Source organism: Hemitrygon akajei, chromosome 5 (genome assembly GCF_048418815.1).
Source record: "Hemitrygon akajei chromosome 5, sHemAka1.3, whole genome shotgun sequence".
NCBI classification, from domain to species: Eukaryota; Metazoa; Chordata; class Chondrichthyes; order Myliobatiformes; family Dasyatidae; genus Hemitrygon; species Hemitrygon akajei.
In genome coordinates this window covers 34,442,652-34,466,865 of record NC_133128.1, presented here as the reverse complement: position 1 = coordinate 34,466,865, position 24,214 = coordinate 34,442,652, and the positions used below count along the sequence as shown (strand labels likewise).

Here is a 24,214-nt window from a genome sequence, read left to right as displayed (position 1 = left end):
GCTACACTTCCATAATCCAACACAGATCTTACTAAAGCCACATACACTCTCTTCAATGCTGAACAACTTGCTCCCCATTCCCTACCAGTCAAACATCTCATCACGTTTATTACTTTTTCACATTTCTCTTCAACTTTCCTGATATGGTCTGCTCATGTTAATCGTGAATCAAATATAACTCCCAGAAATTTAAATGATCCAACCCTTTCTAATTCAATTCCATAAATCCTTAACTTCTTCCCTACCTCAATTCTTTTCCTAGTGAAAAATACAGTTTGAGTTTTTTCTACTGAAAATCTACATCCCCAATCATAACCCCACTCTACCACTTCATCAATTGCTCCTTGTAGTTTCCTGATTATATGCTCCATGTTCCTGCCTCTTTTCCACAAGGCCCCATCATCCGCAAACAGTGACCTACCTATATCCACTGGTACCTTTGTCAAGACATCATTGATCATAATGATGAAAAGTAATGGGCTAATCACACTACCCTGAGGTGTGCCATTTCCCACTATGTACTGTTTTGATCATTCTGATCCAATCCGAACTTGAATTTTTCTACCGAACAAAAAATCTTTAATCCAATTAAAAGCTCTACCCCCAACCCCCATCTTGTGCAGTTTAATTAATAATCCTTCCTTCCACATCATATCATAGGCTTTTTCAATGTCAAAAAACACTGCAACTACTGATTCTTTATTTGCCTGGGCCTTTCTTATTTCAGTCTCTAACCTTATCACTGAGTCCATGGAATTCCTTCCCTTCCTAAAACCACTGATAACTTGCCAGCATTTCTCTCTTCTCAAGATCATACGATAACCTTTCTGTTATCATCCTTTCCATTAACTTACATATATTTGATGTTAGTGCTATTGGCCTGTAGCTAATGGGTTTTGACGGATCCTTGCCGGGTTTCCTTATTGGAATTACTACTGCTTCTTTTCATGCACTTGGTAATCTTCCCTTCTCCCACACTCTGTTATAAAATGTTATAAATGTTATAAAATAACTTCAAGAGCGCTCCTTCTCCTAGATTTTTTAGCATAACATAACATATTAGATCTTTCCCTGGGGAGGTTGGTCTCGATCTCTTTATTGCTCTCACCATTTCTGCCAAAGTAAATGGATCATCAATTATATCATCTGTTTCTTTCCTCCTGTTTAACACACCTGGGTATTGACTCATTGTTCTTTCCCTTCTCCTTCTCCCTTCTTCAGACAAATTTTCTGAACTATGTATCATTACAAATGACTTGGCCATGATCTCAGCCTTATCCCTGCTGGAGACTGCTGTTTCCTCCTCAGATACCATTACTGGATATTCCCAATCCCTTCTATCTCCCCCCCCCCCCCCCATCCTCTTAATCATTCCCCATACCTCTCCCACAAGCATTGTTCTTCCTATTTTGTTGCAAAAACTCCTCCAACTTGCCCTTTTAGCTTGACGTATAGTTCTTCTCACCACTGCCTGTGCCTTCTTATATTGAATCAAATGCTGCATATTATGGATCCTTTTAACTAGCCTGAATGCTCTATTTCTGTTTTTTACATCCTGACAACATTCCTCTGTCCACCATGGAAACAGTTTTCTATTCATCCTATTTTTACTCCTGGGTATAGATCCTTCTGCTGCCATAATAATTGCTGAAGTCACCACGACTGAATCTGCAGATGCTGGAAATAAAAACACAAAATTCTGGCAGAACTCAGCAGGCCAGACAACATCTATGGGAGGAGGTAGTGACGACGTTTTGGGCCGAAACCCTTCATCAGGAGTGAAGTAACATGGGATGGTCGAGGGGGGATAAGAAGTGGGGGGAGGGATGAATTAGAAAGCTGGGAAGTGATAGGCTGAAGGGAAATGAAGTCACCTGACTGTTTAATACATCTATATTTCCAGAAATGTCAATCTTTGTCAATGCTTCTTCACTTAACTTCTGGAACTTACCCCAATCTGCTTTTCCAAACACCCACTTTGGGATTCCACCACCTGGTCTTACTTCAACTCTTTCACCCACTGAACATAAAACTGGGTAGTGATCACTGCCTACAGTTGAAGCAGTGCAAACTCCCCAGTTACTAATGCCAGCCAAGATATTAGACACTAATGTAATATCTAATACCGACTCAGTTCCTGTTGTTATGTTTATCCTTGTTCCTCTCCCATCATTTATACACACCAAATCCCTTTCCTCCATCAAATCTTCAATTACCTTTCCATTTGAATCTGTAATCAGACCCTCCCAAACTGTGCTGTGATTATTGAAATCTGCACACCACACTACTTTATGTCTGTTTTGTCCTTGTATCCTTAATAGGCTGTCCAAATCTAAACTTTTACATGGATTGTAGTAGTTAATTATATCTACTCCCTCCCCTCTCTCCCACAGTTCCACCACTATGTATTCCTGATCGTCTCCTTTTTCCAGTACCCTATATGGTATACCTTGCTTGATTAACATAGCACAACCCCCTCCTCCCCCTAGATTTCGATCTTTCCTTATTATTGTATACCCATATACCACAAAGTCTAAAGTTGGTTTCAACCAAGTTTCCTGAATACACACTACATCTGGTTTTACAACCATTTCCTTAATAAAGTCCTTAAATTCCTGGCCATTGGCCAGTAAACTCCTTGCATTCCATTGCAAAAGAATCACCATAATGAGTATTAACCAACCTATGACACTTCCTGGCTTGGCTGATTAGTGAGGTTCTCCCTCACTTCTTCCCATGTCAGTCCTACTAACCCTAAATGGTTTAATGCTGCTTTGACCACCAGCTGAATTTCGTCACTTTTTGACTTTACCTCAGCCATACTATTAATCATTCCTGCAATGAATGTTACTAGAGCCTTTTTGTCTACATAAATCCTGTTATTTGTCCTTTGCTGCATTTCTCACATCCCTATAGCTCCCTGTTCATTAGGAGCATTATTCTGTTCTCTTGACATTCTTACAGCTTCTGCATAAGTGATCGTTCTTTTCACTCTTATTTCTTGAATTTTGTTCTCCCGTCTCATAACCTCACACCCCCTATATGCCACATTATGAGCTCCTCCACAATTACAGCATTTTGGTTGCACTCCTGTTCCGCACTTTCCATATTCATGATCACCCCCACATCTAGCTCATCTCCTCTGCCTTTTACAGTTTTTAGCTATGTGTCCAAACCTTTGACAATTATAGCACCTCAACGGCTTTGGCACATATACCCTTACTGGGTAACTCATGAAACCCAGGAACACCTTCTCTGACACTCCTTCAAATTCAATCAATACTGCTTCACTTTCCTTTTTCATTCCCTCCTTTGTTCTTTTCAGTCTTAGAACATTAACTACCTTTCCCCCTTTGATATTCCTCTTTAAATCCTCCATGTTTATACTCATTGGTACACTCGTAATCACTCCTTTACAACCGCCATTTCGTGCTCTCACCCTCCCTGGATATTCCACCTTGCATTTTCCCATCTCTTTTAGATTGAGTGCTTTCTCAAGTTGTTCCTCATTCGCATATTTTACCAATAGATTGCCATCATTAAGGACTTTTGCAAATACTATTTCCCTGATCTTATTTGCCAGAGTTGTTGTTAGCACAAACGGGTTAATTTTCTTCATGTGTCCTTGCGCCTTCTCATTAAACCTAATTATGACAACACCTCCTCTCTGAACTTGTTCATCTTCCTCACTTTCAGAACTCTCTCCACTGTCATTTCTTATTCTTTTATTCCCTTTGTCTCGGTTTTCATTCATCCATCCCCTTACTATCTCCTCATTCCCATTATTTCTCCCTTCATAATAATCCATTTCTCCTCAGCTGCCTATCTCTGATCCCAAATCCCTATCCCGCTTCTTCCCCTCAACAAGTTCCCAGCCACAGCCGGACCGAGAGCTTTCGCAGCCCGAGGCTGAATCTTGAAGCTATTTATGGAGCCAGCCCCAACAAGAATCAGGTGCCTCTACAGAAACTGGGGAAACCCGGAAAACCTGGAATAAGGAGCGTAGACCGATCCATGAACCGGAATGCTGAATTCACGGACCGGACCATGACAATAGCCGTACCCTTGACAGCAGCAGGTGCAGTTGTTGTTTTATGCACACAGTACAATCTTTGAATGTAAACTGACGTCTCGGCCGGAAACGTCGACTGTTTAAAAGTTTGAAAATACATTTACTATCAAAGTATGTATAAAGAAGACAACCCCGAGGTTTCTCCTCCCATGGAACAAACAAAACACCATGGAACCCGTTCAAGAAAACATCAAACACCCAACTCGCGAAAAAAAAACACATTGTGCAATTGGCAAAAGTGAGTGAAGAACCCATAAAATATTAAACATGAAACCCGGAGTCTAGTAGTATTCAGAGCCATCGGTCCACTGCTGATGGCAGAGCTGTTCTTCAAAGTGCCCCAGATCACATCGATCATCCTGATCAAACCACTCAAAAACAGCAAAAAGAAACTAGAATCCAGGAACATTTGCAACATTAATCTCAAAGTCTCCCAAAACAAGTCCACAGACTCGCTGTTCAATCCTTGCGATGTGGATCCCAAGGCTCGTGCACTTTCCTCTGACAGCAGCTAGTGAGCGGGAGAGGAAGGCCGTGAAACCCTAGCAGACAGTACCGACCACCCGTCCATCCTCCGCTCTCGTCCTCGTTGAATTCACCCTTGCTCGCTGTCTCAGTTGGAGTGAAGCAATGGAGTTAGTTGAACGTGGGCTCACGCCAGGCTGAGTAGCAGAATCATAACCCTCGGCCCACAGGCTCGTAATGAGTTAGCTATTACCGTCAATCCAACCTTTCAGTAACATACTATAACTCTGCAATGTGTGGGGAATAGTGATGAGAAGGAGAAGGTAATTTCAAAGAAATAAATACACCCAGGGTAAATATGATTAGGGTAAACACAACACAAAAGTTTGAATGTCCCTTTAAGGGAAAATGAGACTATCATTTGTCTGAACACTGAAAATTCACCGTTCGCCAGGAAGCAATAGCTTAACTCACAGCAACATAAACTTAAATTAGAATTGTATGGACAGAATATTTTAACTGTAACAAACAAGATAAAGAAAGGGGTCCATCACACACATATAGTGTGCACGTAATTATTGGAGCTCATGATTGTGTAATCAACCAAATTTGCTTCACTTTATTAGCTCACGGTACCGAACAATTCTGGCCAAAAACACAGTAAAAGTGAAATGTCAATTAATATCCAGACCATTCTCTGCACAATGATTTTCCAACAGCAGTATCTATCCTTCCAGAAGGTTCTGTGAGCATTTCAGTATGTTCTTCACTCATGTTTGTCGTCCCTCTCCCTCTTCTTCGAGCTCCTTCCAGAAAATGGCTACCCCAGATCCTTCTAGAATCTTCCGGGCATCCTTTTAGCCAAATGCTAACATGACAAATCTTGTCAGCTAAGACAACAAGCCTAATTTGTCAATCAACTGAATTACTCAATTAGAAAAAAAACATACAGCACAATACAGGCCCTTCGGCCCACAAAGCTGATGTGATTTAATTAAAGGATCACGTTGGATTTTGATAAAATCTGCAGAAAATAAAGTACCCAACAGTATATCTCTATTAATAAAGCGAAGCATGGTCTTAAACCAGGGATATACACGTATTTGAAAGCAGTAAAAAAAGTCGTTTGATGAACTGGCTGCAGAACGTCATCGTTGGTTGCGTTCATCACTGGCACCATCTTGAAGGAATAATTTTGGTACTTTAATTTAATTTTGGTACTTTATTGTCGCCAAACAATTGATACTGCAGCATACAATCATCACAGCGATGTCTGATTCTGTGCTTCGTGATCCCTGGAGTACAAATCGATAGTAAATATAATAAAAATTTAAATTATAAAATCATAAATTAAAAAAAGGGTAAGTAAGGTAGTGCAAAAAAAACAAGAGACATGTCCAGATATTTGGAAGGTATGGCCCAGATCCGTTCAGCAGTCTTATCACAGTTGGAAGGAAGCTGTTCCCAAATCTGGCTGTACAAGTATTCAAGCTCCTGAACCTTCTCCCGGAGGGAAGAGGGACAAAAAGTGTGTTGGCTGGGTGGGTCGTGTCCTTGATTATCCTGGCAGCACCGTTCCGACAGCATGCGGTGTAAAGTGAGTCCAAGGATGGAAGATTGGTTTGTGTGATGTGCTGGGCTATGTTCATGATCTTCTGCAGCTTCTTCCGGTCTTGGACAGGACAACTTCCATACCAGATTGTGATGCACCCTAGAAGAATGCTTTCCACGGTGCATCTATAAAAATTAGTGAGGGTTTAGGGGACAGGCCAAATTTCTTCAGCTTTCTCAGGAAGTAAAGGCGCTGGTGGGCCTTCTTGGCAGTGGACTCTGCTTGGTTAGACCAAGTCAGGTCATTTGTGATATTAACCCTGAGGAACTTAAAGTTTTTGACCTGTTCCACCTGCGCACCACCGATGTAGATGGGGTTGTGCGGTCCGCTACTCCTTCTGAAGTCAACAACCAATTCCTTCATCTTGCTGACATTGAGGGATAGGTTATTGTCTTCGCACTATGCCACCAGGTTCTTAATTTCCTCTGTATTCAAACTCATCATTACCCAAGATACGGCCTACAATTGTGGTGTCATCAGCAAAATCATATATTAAGTTCGATGGAGGTTTGGCTACACAATCATGGGTGTACAGTGAGTACAGCAGGGGGCTGAGTACACAGCCTTGTGGGGCACCGGTGCTCAGAGTGATTGTAGAGGAGAACTTGTCCCCTCTTTTTACAGCCTGGGTCCTGTCTGGGAGGAAATTGAAGATCCAGCTGCAGATCTGGGTGCTAAGACCCAGGTTCTGGACTTCAGGAATCAGTTTATTTGGAATGATGGCATTAAAGGCAGAGCTGTAGTCAATGAAAAGGAGCCTTACATATGCGTCTTTATTCTCCAGGTGTTCCAAGGAGGAATGTAGTGGCAGAGAGATGGCATCTGCCCTTGACCTGTTTCTCCCACAGGCGAATTGCAAGCAGCGAGGTTGACCGGTAGGCTATGGTTGATATGGTTGATAAAGGAGTTTATTCCTTCCATAGATGCTGCCCAACTTGCCCAGTTCCTCCAGCATTTTGTGCGTGTTTCTGGCATTTACAGTATCTATTGTGTTTTAAATTTATTCGCTGTTTTTCCGATTGCCTTTTGTGGAGTCCAGAATTTGCTCATAGTCGTTCAAGGCACAATGTCACTAGACGCTGCCCATTGACAACAAACAACAAAAGCCGTTTCACTGAATAATTTTACAATCCTATGAAGGGTTACTGTTGCTTTAAAATTCGGCTATTATCATATTATTGCAACACGGTACGAAAGTCTGAGACTATTATAAACAACCAGAGTATTTCAGATATGACAAATTATGTACTACATTATAAACTAAATTACTGGAGTCAATTTGCTCTTTGTGAACTCAGTGAATTTCATCATCTGTAGGTTTTCTCGAGATTGTCACTGAACTCGCCTGTTTGGTGACAATAGACTCGTTACAGGGAGTGGTCGATAATGTTGCAAACTTTGGCTGTTGAAGAGCCGAGGAGATTATTACTATTTTTCTGATGGTTCGATCGTTGCTAACTTTACGAGAGGAGCGAAGTGTAATCCGGCGACGGCACCCTATTTTATAGTCCGAGGGAAACAATTACAAATCGCAGGTAATTCAACATCGATTCTTATTCCTTTATTCTAACATTTTTGTAATGTCTCCGAAAGAAAAGTCCTAATGAAAGCTGCCGGTTTAATCTCTCAGCAGCAAACTGATGTGGGAGACGATAATAAAAATATATTTCAGATACTTTTGAATCTCCGGGTAGATCGTAGTTTGTTTTGTTTGCATGACGCCAAATGTCGAATGAAAATTGAAGATCCGTTGGGAATCTTTCTTGGGTCTCTTGTGCTCGGGGACTGTACCTTTACATTTTGTAACACACGAATAAACTGCAACGCTCGACAGAAGCAACAGCTCCCGCGGAAACCTGAAGTACATGTTCTGTGGCCATAGTTTCTACGGAAACTTATAGTTACAGCACAATACTACATACAAGACATATTTTTAAAAAGTCATTCAAATTGTAATTTATACAGCGCTTCTTTTAGTGTTTATGTATCCAGGGAGAAATAGAGGGGAAAAGTGGGGACTATCCTTTTTTTTTCGCGTCAAGTCTGATTTGAATTGCTGTCTTCCGACACTGCCAGCTAGTCCTCGGAATATATTAACGAACGAAAATGTTTCGCAATTCTTCGCAGCTCAGGGTATCGAGGGAATAGCACATCTATTCTGCAACAAAAACATGCCGGATCTGTGGAGAGAAATGGCAGTCGACGATTCGGGTGTACTGTAGACGCCGATCGTCCTTTTTCCTCCACAGATGCTGCCTCGCCCGCTGTGATCCTCTTTTAGTCAGTGTCTTGCGTGACTTTAGGGCGTTGCGATAAAATAAGTACTCAGTGACGTATAATGAGTTTAAATATGCCACTATATTTAAACTAAAGAACAAAACTGTGTTAACAAGAAAATGTCCCAATAAAAATTGCACTCGACAATTCAATGAACTGTTCACTTCTCAATTTTCTAGAGAAGGGGGCTTCAAAGTTTTACACATTGCTTTGTAATTTAGCTGCCCTGTCTCAATTCTTTTTTCTTGTGAAGATATCATTTCTTCGCATTATGAAACGGCTTGTACATGTGATGAATTTCTTCACAGCAAGTCTTTGTGACGGTGATTGCCGACGAGAGGTTTTCCAGCCTCCTTGACACAAAGGATTTTGCAGTGTACAGAAAAGTCACTTAGCCCATTATAATTCTTCTGTCAGTGGGATCTCGTCATTTTGTGCCTTTCTCCCATTTCTTACATATATCCTTCTCAATTCTTCCTATCCAAATGTTGACGCACTTCTCTTCCTAAAACCTCTTTTTTTCTTAATTTTTCTTCAACTGTTGTTTCATGTCTCTGTTTCCACAGCCTCCGTATATGGGATTGGCTATTAGGACCGAATCATTGGACTTCTCAATCCCACATGAAGACTGTAGATTCCATTTTCATTTAGAACAAAGATAGGTGGATTCTTGAATATTTAGGGAAATTTAACTTTGTGCTTGCTTCTGTCTTTGACTTGAACTGTTCAATGGATTTACAGTATAGATGGTTTTCTATTTCTATTTTTGTAGTTTCTTTGCCTGTAGCTGTATCACTGTATCACTTTGTTACTAAAGCTGTTGCATGGACTATTCTTATCAAAGACATTTTCTTATATGTCAAGTTTGAGCTAGTTTTCAATACCAGATTGCCACAAGTTATTTGCTATTTTTCTTTTGAATCCTTTCTTTGTTTCTTGGTGTTATGTGTAAAGTGAGTTAGTGTTATGAACAGCTAATACAATGACTATCCACATGATATGCATCTCATTCTTGAATGCTGAAGAATTCTCTTGAGAATATTATCTCTAGATCCAACAGGAAGGAACGTCAGAACATTTGGATATGATCCAAGTGTGGAAAGGCAGACAGACACTGAAGCAGGTCAAAATAATAGAGTCATAAAGATTACAGCACAGAACCAGGCCCTTCGGCTCATTTAGTCCATGCCAAAACTTTTAACCTGCCTAATCCCACTGACCTGTACTGGGACCATTGCCTTCCATTCCCCTACCATCCATGTACCTAGCCAATCTTCTCTTAAATGTTGAAATCAAGCTCACATGCACCATTTGCACTGGCAGCTCATTCCAAACTCACGAACCTCTGAGTGATGAAGTTTCCTTTCATTTTCCCCTTTCACCCTTAACCCTTGACCTCTAGTTGTAGTCCCACCCAACCTCAGTGGAAAATGCCTGCTTGCACTTACCTTATCTATACCAATCATTCTTTTGTATTCCTCTATCAAATCTCCTCTTGATCTTGTACATTCCAAGGAATAAAGTCCTAACCTATTCAATCTTTCCATATAACTGAATTCCTCCAAACCCAGCAACATCCTTGAAAATTTTCTATGCATGCTTTCAACCTTATTTACATCTCTCCTGTAGGTCGGTAACCAAAACCACACATAGTACTCCATATTAGGCCTCACCAATGTCTTATACAACTTCAATATGACATCCCATCTCCTGTACTCAATGCATTGATCTATGAAGCCAATGTGCCAAAGGCTTTCTTTACGACCCCATCTACCTGTGATGCCACTTTCAATGAATTATGGACCTGTATTCCCAGATCCCTTTTTTCTACCACACTCCTCAGTGCCCTGCGGTTCACTGTGTAAGACCTATCCTCCTTGGTCCTACTGAAATGCAATACTATGCACATATCTGCATTAAATTCCATCTGCCATTTTCTCAGCCCACTTTCCCAGCTGATCCAGATCCCGCTGAAAACCATGATAGCCTTCTTTGCTGTCCACTACATCCACAATCTTGGTGTCATCCACAAATTTGCTGATCTAGTTAACCACATTATCTTCCAGGCCATTGATATAGATAATAATACAAACAATAATGGATACAGCACCGATCATTACGGTACTCCACTAGTCAAAGGCCTCCAGTCAGAAAGGCAACCATCTACTACCACTCTCTGGCTTCTTCCACAAAGCCAATGTCATATCCAATTTTCTACCTTATCTTGATGCCAAGTGACTGAACCTTCTTGAGCAACCTCCCATGCAGGTCTTTGTCAAATGCCTTGTCAAAGACCACATAGACAACATCCACTGCCTTGCTTTCATCAGCTTTCCTGGTAACTTCCTCAAACTCTATAAGACATAACCTACCATATACGAAGCCATGCTGACTATCCTTAATCAGTCTGTGCCTTTCCAAATACGTATATATTTGATCCCCTACACTACGTTCCACTTTCCCCCCGTTGATGTCAGGTTCACTGGTTTATTTTTAGAGCCTTTCTTGAACTGCTCTATCCTCCATTCTCTGGTACCTCACCTGGCACTAAGGATAATTTATATATCTCAGCGAGGGCTCCAGCAATTTCTACACTTGCCTTCTGCAGGGTCTGACTGAAACATTTTGTCAGGCTCTGGAGATTTAACCACCCTAATATGCCTCACAACAGCAAAGACTTCCTCCTGTAATCTGTACAGGTCCATGAAGCTGATGACACTTTGCCTCTCTTCTGGACTCTGTATCCATCTCCTGAGTAAAAACAGGTGAAAAAAAATCCATTTAAGATTTCCCCATCTCTTTTGACTCCACACATGAATTACCATTCCGATCTTCCAGATTTTGTCCTTTGCAGTCCTTTTGCTCTTAACACATCTGTAGAATTCCTTAGGATTCTCCTTCACCTTGTCTGTGAAGGCAACTTCATGCCTTCTTTCAGACATCCTGTTTTTTTACTTAAGTGTTTTCTTGGATTTCTTATTCTCCACAAGCACCTCGTTTGTTCCTACCTGCCTATACCTGCAATGCACCATTTTTTTTTTTGTATAAGAACGTTCGGATATGGCCTATGTGGGGAGAGAGAGCGAGAGAGACTGACTGAAGCAGATCAACAGTTCACTGACTTTAATGAGAATTGTTGCAGAATTTGAAAGAAAGGGGGAAGAAAACAATAAATGCTAGGCCAACGGGACTGTAAAGTAAAACTCAGAAACTGAAAGCCAAGTGCCAACACTGTGATAACTGAATGCTAAATGAATACTACACGTCCACAGTGTGTCAAAACGGTGGTTCTCTTCCCCGGACATGGATGAGGGTAAAAAGAGAGCATAACTTCGCTGGGCCAAGTCAAAAGAAAGAAGTTAAATACCACCATAATGAAACAGTGATTAGCTGGAATGTACATACTCACAAGCGCATTTGCCAATCCCAACCCCAACCCTAGTGCTCAGCCTGCCTGCAGGGGTGCAAAGACCCTGCAGTGGAATACATGGTTGTGATAGGGACAGAGAGAAGGGGAACTACTGACCTGTCAGCCTAACGTAATACCTCACATGCTCTTCATCATTTCATTTCGCTGACCCTGACCCTCTTTCTTCAATATGGACATCCAATCCCTATAGACTTCCGTTCCCCATCAGGAAGACCCTAAGGCTTTCCAAACAACAGACCTAAACAGTTCCATTTCACCATCACTATCCTCTGTTTGGTAGAACTGATTCTGACACTCAACAATTTCTCTTTGAGCTCTTCCCACATTCTCCAAGCCACCAGTATCACCATGGGCACAGGTATGTCTACCTTTTCATTGACTAGTAGAAGTGTCCATGTCCCAATGTTCCTCAAATCTTATTCAACTACATTGATACTGCTTCATGCACTCATGTCGAGTTCGCCAATTTAATCAATTTTGCATCCAACTTCTACCCCACCCTCAAAATTACTTGGTTCATCTGTGACACATCTCTCTTCTTTCCTGATCTTTTGTTCCCCTTCTCCAGAGACAGACTATCTATGGACATCCTTTACAGACTCACGGACTCTCGCAGTTATCTTGACTATACCTCTTCCCTCCCTGACACCTGAAAAATTGCTGATCCCTTTTCTCAATAACTCTGCCTCCTATTCTAGAATATCAAGGAGTTGTTGTTTATCAGAAAATGGGGCTTCCCTTCCACCACTCCACTATCAACGCTGCCCTCACCCATATCTCTTTGATATCACCTGTGTCTGACTCCATCCATTCCACAATTTGTCATAACAAGGATAGGGTTTCCCTTGTCCTCACATTCAGTAACACCCCACATGCTGCCGTATCCAGCACATCATTCTCTGCAAATTCTACAATATCTAATAGGATCCTACTACCAGGCACAACTCTCTCTCCTACCCCATTACCCCCTCCCCTACTTCCCACAGAAAACACTCTCTGTATGAATTCCTTGTCTACTTGTTGCTCTCCATTGACCTCCATCCCAGCACTTATCCCTGCAACCATGACAAAAGCTACACTTGCCCCTACACCTCTTCCCTCACTACCATTTAGAGCCCATCTAGGTGAGGCAACTCTTCACCTTTGAATTTGTTGTGGTCATTTATTGTATCGGGTGTAACCTCCTTTACACCGACGAGACCTAACGCAGATTGGGAGACTGCTTCAACAAGCACATTTGTTCTGTCCTCCCCAAATCCCAGTGACCACCCATTTGAATTTGACACTGCTATTTCCATTCCAGCATTTTGGCCTATGAACTCCTACCATGATGTGGCCAAACGAAGCTGCAGGAGCTACAACTCAAACTCCAGGGTAAACAACAACATCAATTTCTCAAACTTCACCATGATGCCCCGGTTTTTATTCCCCTCTTTTATTTCCCTTATTCTGGTAGCCCTTTCACCTCATCTGTTCTCCCTAATCCTCATGAACTGCCCAAGACTTCCCTCCAGTTGTCCACCCCACCTCCCTTACTCCACTGTCCTCTCCTATCAAGCTTCTTCCTCAACCCTCTGCATCTTCCACCTATCACTGTCCAGCTTTTCACTTAATTCCCCTCACTGGTCTCACCCATCGCCTACCAGATTGTACTCCTCCCCTTCCCACTAACTTCCTAATCTGGATTCTCTCCACTTCCTCTCCAGTCCTGATGGCTGGTCTCAGCCCATTCCTCTCCATACTGTAGATAGTGCCAGACTTGCTGTGTTGCTTCCGCATTTTATGTGTGCCAGTGTCTCTTCATGTTTTTCTGTTACCAAGCCACACCTCCTCCTAACCCCTTTCTTTTCCCAATTTCTATCCAGGTCCACAGTAGCAAACTAGTCTCTACCACCACAGTCACCCCACTGAAAAATAATTAGCTCACTTTATCATCCCATTCCCACAGTTCCAGCAAGGAAGAAAGCCTATCCCTCTACCCACTTATGAATTGTGAGATATTTGAAGATATAAACATATTCATCGTTAAAAACATATCCCCACTATCATGTCCCACTGCTGTACCATTGCCTTTTGAAGACTCTCCTTTACTTTACTGTCACCAAACAATTGATACTAGAGCGTACAATCATCACAGCGATAGTTGATTCTGCGCTTTGCACTCCCTGGAGTACAAATCAAAGTAAATATAATAAAAATTTAAATTATAAATCATAATTAGAAAATAGAAAAGGGAAAGTAAGGTAGTGCAAGTCAGGTCCGGATATTTGGAAAGTACGGCCCAGATCCGGGTCAGGATCCATTCAGCAGTCTTATCACAGTTGGAAAGAGGCTGTTCCCAAATCTGGCCGTATGAATCTTCAAGCTCTTGAACCTTCTCCCGGAGGGAAGAGGGAGAAAAAGTGTGTTGGCTGGGTGGGTCGTGTCCTTGATTATCCTGGCAGCACTTCCCCAACAGCATGCGTTGTAAAGTGAGTCCAAGGATGGAAGATTGGTTTGTGTGATGTGCTGGGCTATGTTCATGATCTTCTACAGCTTCTTCCGGTCTTGGACAGAACAACTTCCATACCAGGTTGTGATGCACCCCAGAAGAATGCTTTCCACGGTGCATCTATAAAAATTAGTGAGGGTTTTAGGGGACAGGCCAAATTTTTCAGCTGCCAAATTTTTTCAGCTATATCTTTTCCTCATATATTGTGTTTGCTTTTATCCATACTACCTTGATTGATGGAAAATTAGCAGAATTACCATGGACATTCCTTTAGATGGTAACCAGATTCCAGTCCTCCAGAAGAACCTTATTTGGATCTGTGGAAAATATGGTCAAAGTTTTCTCTTTGAATGGAGTGGAATGGAAGAAAGCAGCATCCATCATCAGGTTCCTCCACCATCAAGGCTATGCACTTTTCTTATTATTACCATCGAGCAGGAGGTACAGGACCCTCGGGTCCCACACCACCAGGTTCAGAAACAGTTATTGGCCTACAACCATCAGGTTCTTGAACCACTATGGATAACTTCATTCACCTCAATGCTGAACTGATTCGACAACCTGCAAACTCACTTTCAAGGACACTACTACAATACGTTCTTAGTATTATAGTTTTGTATTTGCACAATTTGTCTTCTTTTGCCCATTGGTTGTTGTCAGTCTTTGTTTATGTATAGTTTTCCATAAATTCTAATGTATTTCTTTGTTTTCCTTTAAATGCCTGCAAGAAAATGAATCACAAGGTAGTATATGGGGGCATGCATGTACTTTGATAATAAACTTACTTTGACATCAAAGCTGTCAGGTTAAAATTGTTTGTCTTAAATTTATTTGAATCATTTAAATTTCAGATTTGCAGAAAAGAAGTTTTAAACAGACCGATGGGCAAGGGAGCACAGCAACCTTCCAATATGAATGACCAATGTAAAATCAAAGTGCCTCTTTATTTCAATTCCAAGCAGCTCCTTTACATGTTTCTGGTATCGCTGACACTGCTTGTGGTAATTATAAGCTTTCAGCTCATCAAGGTGTGTAAAATGGTATTCTGAAAAATCGATCGAGTAAACTGAGCATGAAGAAACAATATTTAAAAGCTTTTCTTTTTAACACCAGATCCAAGAGGAAAGGATCAGATTGTTCATAGTTCTGTTGTAGCCATTTTGACCAGGAGCTGTGTTTCTCCCTGTTCACCTTGGTGGTTTATGAGAGCAGGGAGAGGGGCCAGATGCACTTTTGGAGATGTATGAGAATGTCATGTCCTTTTACCGCATTCCTTTTTAATTACATTTCAAATGTAGGCATGACACCACCACTTCAATGTCGCATTGGGATCTGGGTAGTGAGGATACGTCTTCCTGCTGAGTGTTAAAGTATTAGTGGGAAGCAGGCATTTTGATTCATGGTCTCCATGTCCTTTGGTTTAGCAACTAAGAGCAAGTGAGCTAATTTTATTGTACTAAGATTATCCAGTTTTAAATCTCTTAAATAACACAATTTCCTTCTGATATCCTCCTCTATTACATGACTTCAATGTTGAAGAACAGAGGTAGTGGTAGCTTTTCAGCACATAGATTCAGTCTGCCAGTTTGCCTTCTGTTGTCTACATTTCTGCTATTATTACTCACAGGGGTTAAGTATTTGGTGTTCTTAGATATTTCAGACTGGGAATAAGTTGCTCCATTTATTGTTCAGGAAACATTTTGAATAGTTAAGTTTACAAATGATGTAGGAAAACTAATTTTGATGAACAGCTCAGTAGATACCCTGTGGTTTCTGATACTTTGACTAAATTATTTCCCACTGTGTAACCTTGACTATACTTTCAGGTCACTTGATCAGTAACATGGTGTCATGATAAAGTCCCACCCTGTTGTTTTTTACTTTTGCCATACAACAGAAGTTATTGGGCAGTGATCAGGTATCGAAGCACTGTGTAGATTGTTTTCTTTTCTCTCACCAACTCTGGAATTCTGTAATACTTTTACCCAGACAGGAACCTACTCTGGGGCACCTTCAGTCTGATAAGTTTTCAGAAGTACCACGTTACTTGAGATGGGTGTTTCTTATGGATGCTGCAATCCTCAAAGGAAGGCACAACTTAGGTAACCCTGTTCTTCTCGGATCTCAATGTGACTTCATCGAGAAGACAGTGGGATTCATAGCTCTGGATAGTCTCTCTGAATTCCCTTGTGGTTGACAGATAAATCTTCTAGGAACATCTCAGATGCCAACATAAGATATTCAATACTGAATTATTTTTCTTTCCACAGTCAGATATACATTCACTTTCTCAATCAGACTCCCAATGGAGCAGGTATCCACCTCTAAAGAATTATTCCACAATACAGCAAGACATGGAAGTGCTGAAGCCTGATTGGACACACAAGCTGTTGCAGTACGGCTACCAGAGTCACAGCTTTACCCCTGAGGAAAGATCAGAAGGTGCAGCTGTATTGAAAATGATTGAGTGGCCAAAGCCTTCGAACTCCAGTGTGCCTTTCCAGAAAAGCAGCAACCCATCACTTACACGTTTTGTTATTTTGAATTCTGGAAAGACTTTCTATGTTGGAGATCAGCTACAGGTGATGGTGCGTATGTACGATTTTGAAGGAAATCCGAAGCAATACGGGGGTGACTATCTCCAAGCCCGGATCCACACTCCAGAGTTGAAAGCCGGTTCAGCAGGAACGGTTATAGATCACCAAAATGGAACTTATCACATCAATTTTACTTTATTCTGGCCAGGAAAAGTCCACGTGTCTGTTTCACTGGTTCATCCTAGTGAAGGGATGCAGGTACTTTGGAGACTTCGTGAAGAACAGCCATTTAGAGTGTTTTTGAAAAGTACCTTCAAATATGGGGCTATTTCAGAGACTACAATATGCAATGCATTTTTACCTCAGACTAAACCACTTTGTAACTTTACTGACCTCAGGACTGGAGAGCCTTGGTTCTGTTACAAACCAAAAAAGCTTCTCTGCTCTTCTCGTGTCAACTATGACAGAGCAGGATATGTAAAACTGAATTTGAAGGGGGAAGATATTAAATTTTTCCAAAGCTATGTTATTTATTTCCTTTCAATTATAACTTAGTTTCTTGATTTAGCAAAACTGTAGCAAGATTGCAATGCTGACAATTTTTCTTTTTGGTCATGTATAATCTGGATCAGTGGATAAATGTGCTGAAAATGGCAAATGTAATTTAATGCAGACAAGTACAAGTTGTTGCACTTTGGTAGGACCATCAAGGGTAAGTCTTGCACAGAGAATGGTAGAGCACTGAGGTGTACAGTAGAACAAAGGGATCTGGGAATACAGGTCAATAGTTCTTTGGAAGTGCTGTCATAGGTTGATGGGGCTGTAAGGTAAACTTTTGGTACATTGGTCTTCATAAATCGTAGTATTGAGTACAAAGTATTGATGCTATGTTAAAGTTGTATAAGATGTTGGTGAGGCCTAATTTGGAGTACATTTGCAGTTTTGGTCACCTACCTATAGGAAAGATGTAAATAAGATTGAAAGAGTACAGAGAAAATTTACAAGGATGGTGCCGAGTTTAGAGGATCTGAGTTATATGGAAAGATTGAATAGCTTAGCACCTTATTTCTTGGAACATTTGGAAATTTGATAGGGATATACAAAATTATAAGGGTAATAGTTAGGATAAATGCTAGCAGGCTTTTTTCACTGAAGTTGGGTGGGATAATAACTAGAGATCATGGGTTAAGAGTGAAAGGTAAAAATTTAAGGGGACCTTCTCTCAGAAGGTCATGAGAATGTGGAACAAGTTGTCAGTGCAAGTATTGCATGCAAGCTCGATTTCAACGTTTAAGAGAAGCTTGGATAGATACATGGAAGGTAGAGGTATGGAGGACTGTGGTCCCAGTGCAGGTCAATGGAAGTAGACAGTTTAAATGGCTCAGCATAGGCCAGATGGGCCAAAGGGCCTGTTACTGTGCTGTACTTTTCTATGACTCTGACTAATTGATTCTCAAAGATTTAACCTAGATGGAAGCCTGCATCTCCAAGTCACCACCCAGCTAACAGGAGTCACCTGCTACACGTTTCCAACTCATCACCTGCAGCCTATTTAAACCCAGCTCTCATCCACAGTCCTTATTCACCCATCACATCAGCCAGTCACAACCAGCTGCTCCTAGTCACTGTAACCTTGTTGCCTTGTTGTGTTAAGTATGGGTTCTCTCTTGTTTTGTGGCCCCTCATAGCTTGTTATTTTGCAGGAAAAGTTATCGCCCACTGCTAGGTCATCTCTGCTGCTCTGCATTTGGTTCAAGACTTCTGTATATTTCCTGACAGATGAGTGAACCAGTGATTGACCTGCAGAGCTTGCTATCCTAAAGAAAGTAGTCTGTCGACAGGCACACACAATCCTGAAGCAGCAGGAAGCTATTAACTCTATAATTCTCCATTTCAGTACAGCAATCCCACGACACTCAACCTCCTCCCTGATTCCGGTGCCTGAACGCTTCAAACTGATCCCCAGTGCCAAGCCGCGACTTCCTGTCCCAGCTGGCCTTGCATTTCAAGCTCCGGCCATCTCTGTATGTTACAGACTGAGGCAAGACTGCCCTTGTGTTTCTCTCATGATTAGGTGAGCTCTGACCTGCACTGCTGTGAATTGGGACAATAAAACCCCCGTTCGCAATGAATGTGAAGATTTCACAACCTGAGATGCACTGGATTTTCAACCATCCATGAGGTACTGGTTGGACGCTTCGCATGCACCAATGCTCACGCTCAGTTCTGTGGAACTTAGGAACCTCATGGCAGAGTGCGGCTGGAATGCAGAAGCGATGCTGGCGCACTACCATCACGGCCTCTCAGAGCACTTGAAAGAAAATCTTTCTACCCAGGAAATGCCCACTAACATCAAACGCCTCATCACTCTGCCTCTTCTAATTGACAAGTGTCTTATGAAGCAACTCTGCAGATAATCAGCTAGAATCTCAGTTCCATTCCCAGAACCATTTCAGGCTGCAGGACCTTCTTTACCAATGCCTCCAGAAACCAGGTAGTTAGGGAGAACTCCCTTAAACCTTACCACCGCCCCCCCCCACCCACCCAACCACCAAGAGCGTGAGCATCGGCAGAGAAACAAATTGAGCACTTACTGCGGTACTGCCAATCACCCATGCATCAAATGCCTCCTGCATCTAGGAAGATTGAACCACCAGGAAGAGACAAGGGACATTCTAAACGTTAAGCTCCCTCCAGTCCTTTGTTCCTGCACTATAGTACGAGCTCCTGCAGACATTGGAGAGCATCCTGAGTCCACTCAATACCTCCTGAATGACTGACCCAACACTCCTCTTATCTTGTGTTACCCCTGGCTCTCCACTCATAACCCTCACTTCATCTAGTCATTAGGTTTACTGCTGAGCCGGAGACCCACCTGCCTGCCACCTTAGTTGACCTTTCCCTACAAATCCTTGGCAACTTCGGACAAGTTTTCCAGGATAACCTCCAGCAGACTGTTGGAGAAAATAGAGATAGTCACCATAATTATCAGACTTGTCTTCAATGCTATTCTTGAAAGCCCTCACAAATAGATGATAAATGAATGCAATATGTTGTATCATAAAACTTGTTATTTCCTTTCGGGTTCTTATGACCTCCAGTGTGGGAGTTAGACCTTTATCATCTCAAACACAAGTTTCTTCACACTGTAAATCAATGCCCTCAAAGCACCTTATGTTATTGGACATGGCATAGGTTCAGAGCATCTCCTTGCTGCAGGCTGAGTGTGAACACACTGAACTACCCTTTGGGACTCAAACTCATGACTCATAGACATTTGTTCTTCAGATGTATCCGCAATAGTATGTAGTAAGTTGGACTTTTTCTGCTCCATCTCAATATAGGGACTCTCAACATAGAGCTGTTCTGTTGGAGAATGTTTAGCACTTGAAGCCCTTAGCACTTTGGCCATCTTGGCTGCTATTTCTTCCTGCAATTTAAGCTGCTCCATATTTCTTTAAAGCTGTTCCACCTGTTGTTCCAGAGAGTGCTTATTTCTCAATATTTGCTGTCTTGCGTATCACTCAGCTAAATCAGCCTCCATTTGAATGTGCAGAAATGTGGTGTCAGATGCATGGTAATATGCTGCACACACTTTAGGTGTGCTGAATTCAATCTTATACATGGTCACAGCCTGTCCTGAGGCTTTGTGAATATTCTCATTTCCTCCAACAAATTGACCTTCAACATCGCGAGTTTGTTTAATTTCTCTTAGTCTTGGCTTCAAGGACACTGCTTCCAGCTGGACTCATGTTGTTTTCCAAGTATGCAAACCAGACAAAAAACAACATCAAATTCAATTCAGCTTTTCAACAATGGAAGCAATTCAATTCTTCAACTTTTCAACTGAACCAAGTGATCGAACTCTTCATACAAACACCACTACACAGCTTACAACTTTATTTAGTCCAACTGGACAGGCAACACTGGCCATTTGAAACAGTGTTTCAAATCCAAACACACAGCATATATCAACAAAAGTTCATTACTTGCCATAAGCTCTTCCAGGCTGCAGTGATCCTAACTTCTTGGATACATCTGAATGCTGATGCTTATTTGGTATAACTGTTGAAAATTATTTTTCTGTTAGAAATGTATCAGAAAACCTAAACCAAAACTAAAACAAAAATAATTGCTACTACTTCTGACCACTATGGATGTGTTATACTTGCATGACCTGCTCCCAGTTACAATAGTGAAATCCTTCATTCAATCCTTAATTCGCAATTAGCAAACATAATTTTAAAAAGATGAGACTTAAGCATACCCGAGTGTAAGTTAAGCATAATTAAGCATTATTCAGCATTATCACAGTGATATCGGGTGATCAGCAAAAGATATAGATCCACCAGTCCCAAGCTACAAACTGCCGCAAAACAAGCAAGGATACTGAACTTATTCACCCCACTCACATGACCAGTTACCATAATAAACATAGTAAATGTGCAACACAGAATTCAATGCAGATAGGAGATTGATACATGGCTCCTACAATGGGCACATCTTTGCCTTCAGCCGCAAAGTGCCGGACCCACTTGAGTGCTCAGTCATTATTTTGATAAAGCCTCCAGTGATGTCACCTTTGAGGCATTCATTGGTAAATGCAGGACAAAATACACCCTGTAACACAGCCAGAGACCTTTAGAAAGTGCTTGACCAGTAAGTCTTGAAAATATCTAGTCAGGAAAGGGTGGAGAGCATAAACATGGATTGCACATGGAAGTGGCTGGTAGCCTCACTCAGAAGTGTTTATTAGTGTAATCTACCTAGGTCAAATTAACATTCTGCACCTAAAGTGTACCACAACCACAGTCCTTAGATCATGGGTGATACAGTTTCTGTTGCCACTAGGCAATTAAACTTTTATGATTTTAAATAGGGTGTACTGGAATTCTGAAATTCTTGAAAAGGTGCAGGGTAATAAGTTTTGTATGCTCTGACTGTAAGGGCCAGTGTTTAATATCTCAGCTCAGAACAATCATGCATGAGCTTACTTCCTTCCCTAACTTCTACAGTCACTCAGATTTTTTGAACCTCACAAGGAACATGCACACACCAAATGTGACAGAGCAGAATACAAATAATCATTATCTGAATGGATTGTACTGGTTTAAGATGGCAGAACTCTAGAGCAGGCAATATTATTTCAGATTGTTTCTTGTAAGCTGTTTAGACTTATTTACAATCAGGCTAAAAGACAATCAAGACTTGCAAAATGCTAGAAGAACTCAGCAGGTCAGGCAGCATCTATGGAAGTAAATAAGCAGTCAACATTTCGAGCAGAGATCCTTTAGACTTTCTCGTGTTAAGACTAAAATTAAACTCAGAGCAAAAGCTGGCTACTCACCCTTTGAGCCTGCTGTATATTTGAAAAAGATCACCGAAAGCCGTTGATGAGAAAATCAAGATTTGAATAGCTCAGACTCAGCAGAAAGCAGCTGATTGGGCAATCGAGGTCAGGTGACCAAGCAGTTTGAAAAGCTCAAACAAATATCTAGAGGGTTACCTCAAGCGGAGCGGCCTGTGGAAAGCAGCCAGTGAGTGAGTGGGTCAGTGAAGAAGTGGAGATTTGAGGCTTTGACTCGAGAGATTCTGGCAGTTTTGGAGTTGGACTGTGTAATCAAGTCAATCAAGATTTGAATAGCTCAGCAGAAAGCTGATGATTAGACAATCAAGATTTAAATAGCTCAGACTCAGCAGAAAGCAGCTGATTGGGCAATCGAGGTCAGGTGACCAAGCAGTTTGAAAAGCTCAAATAAATAAATAGAGGGTTACCTGAAGCGGAGCGGCCTGTGGCAAGTGGCCAATGAGTGAGTGGGCCAGTGAAGGAGTGGAGATTTGAGGCTTTGATGAGAAGAGGCGGAGGTCGAGTTTGTTCCCAGTTAGTCTTTGCAATGCCCCCTGAGACAGTGATGTGCCTCTCCTGTGAGATGTGGCAGTCTTGGGGGAACTCCCCTCTCCCGCAGAGTCATATCTGCCAGAAGTGCTTGCGGCTGGGTGATCTGGAAGACCATGTGAGGAATCTGGAGCAACAGCTGGATGACCTTCGACTCATAAGGGAGAATGAGGCAGTCATAGATGAGAGCTACAGGGAGGTAGTCACATCTAGGCTGCCGGAAGCAGGTCATTGGGTGACAGTCCGAGGGGGTAAAGTGAAGGAGAGTAGACAGGTAGTGCAGAGCACCCCTGTAGCCTTTCCCCTGAATAATAAGTTTACTGTCCTGGATACTGTTGGTGAGGACAACCAACCAGGTGTGAGCCACGGTGGCAGGTCCTCTGGCACTGAGTCTGACCCCAGAAGGATGGGATGGAGAAGAGGAGAGCTGTCGTCATTGGATACTCTATAGTCAGTGGAGCAGACAAGAGATTTTCTGGACATGAGAAGGACACCCGCATGGTTTGTTGCCTCCCGGGTGCCAGGGTCCGGGATGTCTCTGACCGGGTGCATGACATCCTGGTACGAGAGGGAAAACAACCAGAAGTTGTGATACATGTTGGGACCAATGACATAGGCAGGAAGAGTGATGAGGTCCTGAAGTGTGAGATTCGGGAACTAGGCAGAAGGCTGAAGAGCAGGACCTCAAGGGTGGTGTTCTCAGGATTGCTGCCAGTACTACATGATAGTGATGGTAGGAATTGGAGGAGATGGCAGTTGAATGCATGGCTGAGGAATTGGTGCAGGGGGCAGGGTTTTAGATTCTTGGATCATTGGGATCTCTTCTAAGGAAGGTGGGACCTGTATAGATTTGATGGGTTGCACCTGAACTCGAGGGGGAGCATTTTCCTTGCTGGTAGGTTTGCTAGCATGGTTCAGGAGGGTTTAAACTAATTTGCAAGGGGAATGGGACCTGGAGCAATAGAGCAGTGAAAGAAGTGCATGGAGTAAAGCCAGATCTAACATATAGAGAGGCTTTGAGGAAAGAGCAGCAGAATAAAGGGTATAAAGGTAGTAAGGTAGAAGGACTAAAGTGCGTATACTTCAATGCAAGAAGCATCAGGAAGAAAGGTGATGAACTGAGAGCTTGGATACATACATGGAATTATGATGTAGTGGCCAGTACAGAGACTTGACTGGCACCAGGGCAGAAATGAATTCTCAATATTCCTGGATTTCAGTGCTTTAAAAGGGATAGAGAGGGGGGGAAAAGGGGAGGAGGGGTGGCATTACTGGTCAGGGATACTATTACAGCTGCAGAAAAGGTGGATAATGTAGCAGGATCCTCTTTTGCGTCAGTATGGGTGGAATTCAGGAACAGGAAGGAAGCAGTTACTCTAGTGGGGGTATTCTATAGGCCCCTTGGTAACAGCAGAGATACCAAGGAGCAGATTG

The 24,214-nt window shown here is 42.0% G+C and overlaps 1 protein-coding gene across 1 annotated transcript in view; it reads left to right on the top strand.

Moving 5' to 3' along the window:
- The first annotated feature begins 7,543 nt into the window (after positions 1 to 7,543).
- LOC140727626 (NXPE family member 3-like) overlaps positions 7,544 to 24,214 on the top strand; it is a 29,038-nt gene continuing 12,367 nt past the window's right edge. Inside the window, exons 1-3 of the mRNA XM_073045231.1 lie at positions 7,544 to 7,684; positions 15,199 to 15,375; positions 16,618 to 17,403. Of these exons, the coding sequence (XP_072901332.1) occupies positions 15,229 to 15,375; positions 16,618 to 17,403 (933 nt within the window). The 5' untranslated portion in view covers positions 7,544 to 7,684; positions 15,199 to 15,228. The remainder of the gene's footprint in view (positions 7,685 to 15,198; positions 15,376 to 16,617; positions 17,404 to 24,214) is intronic.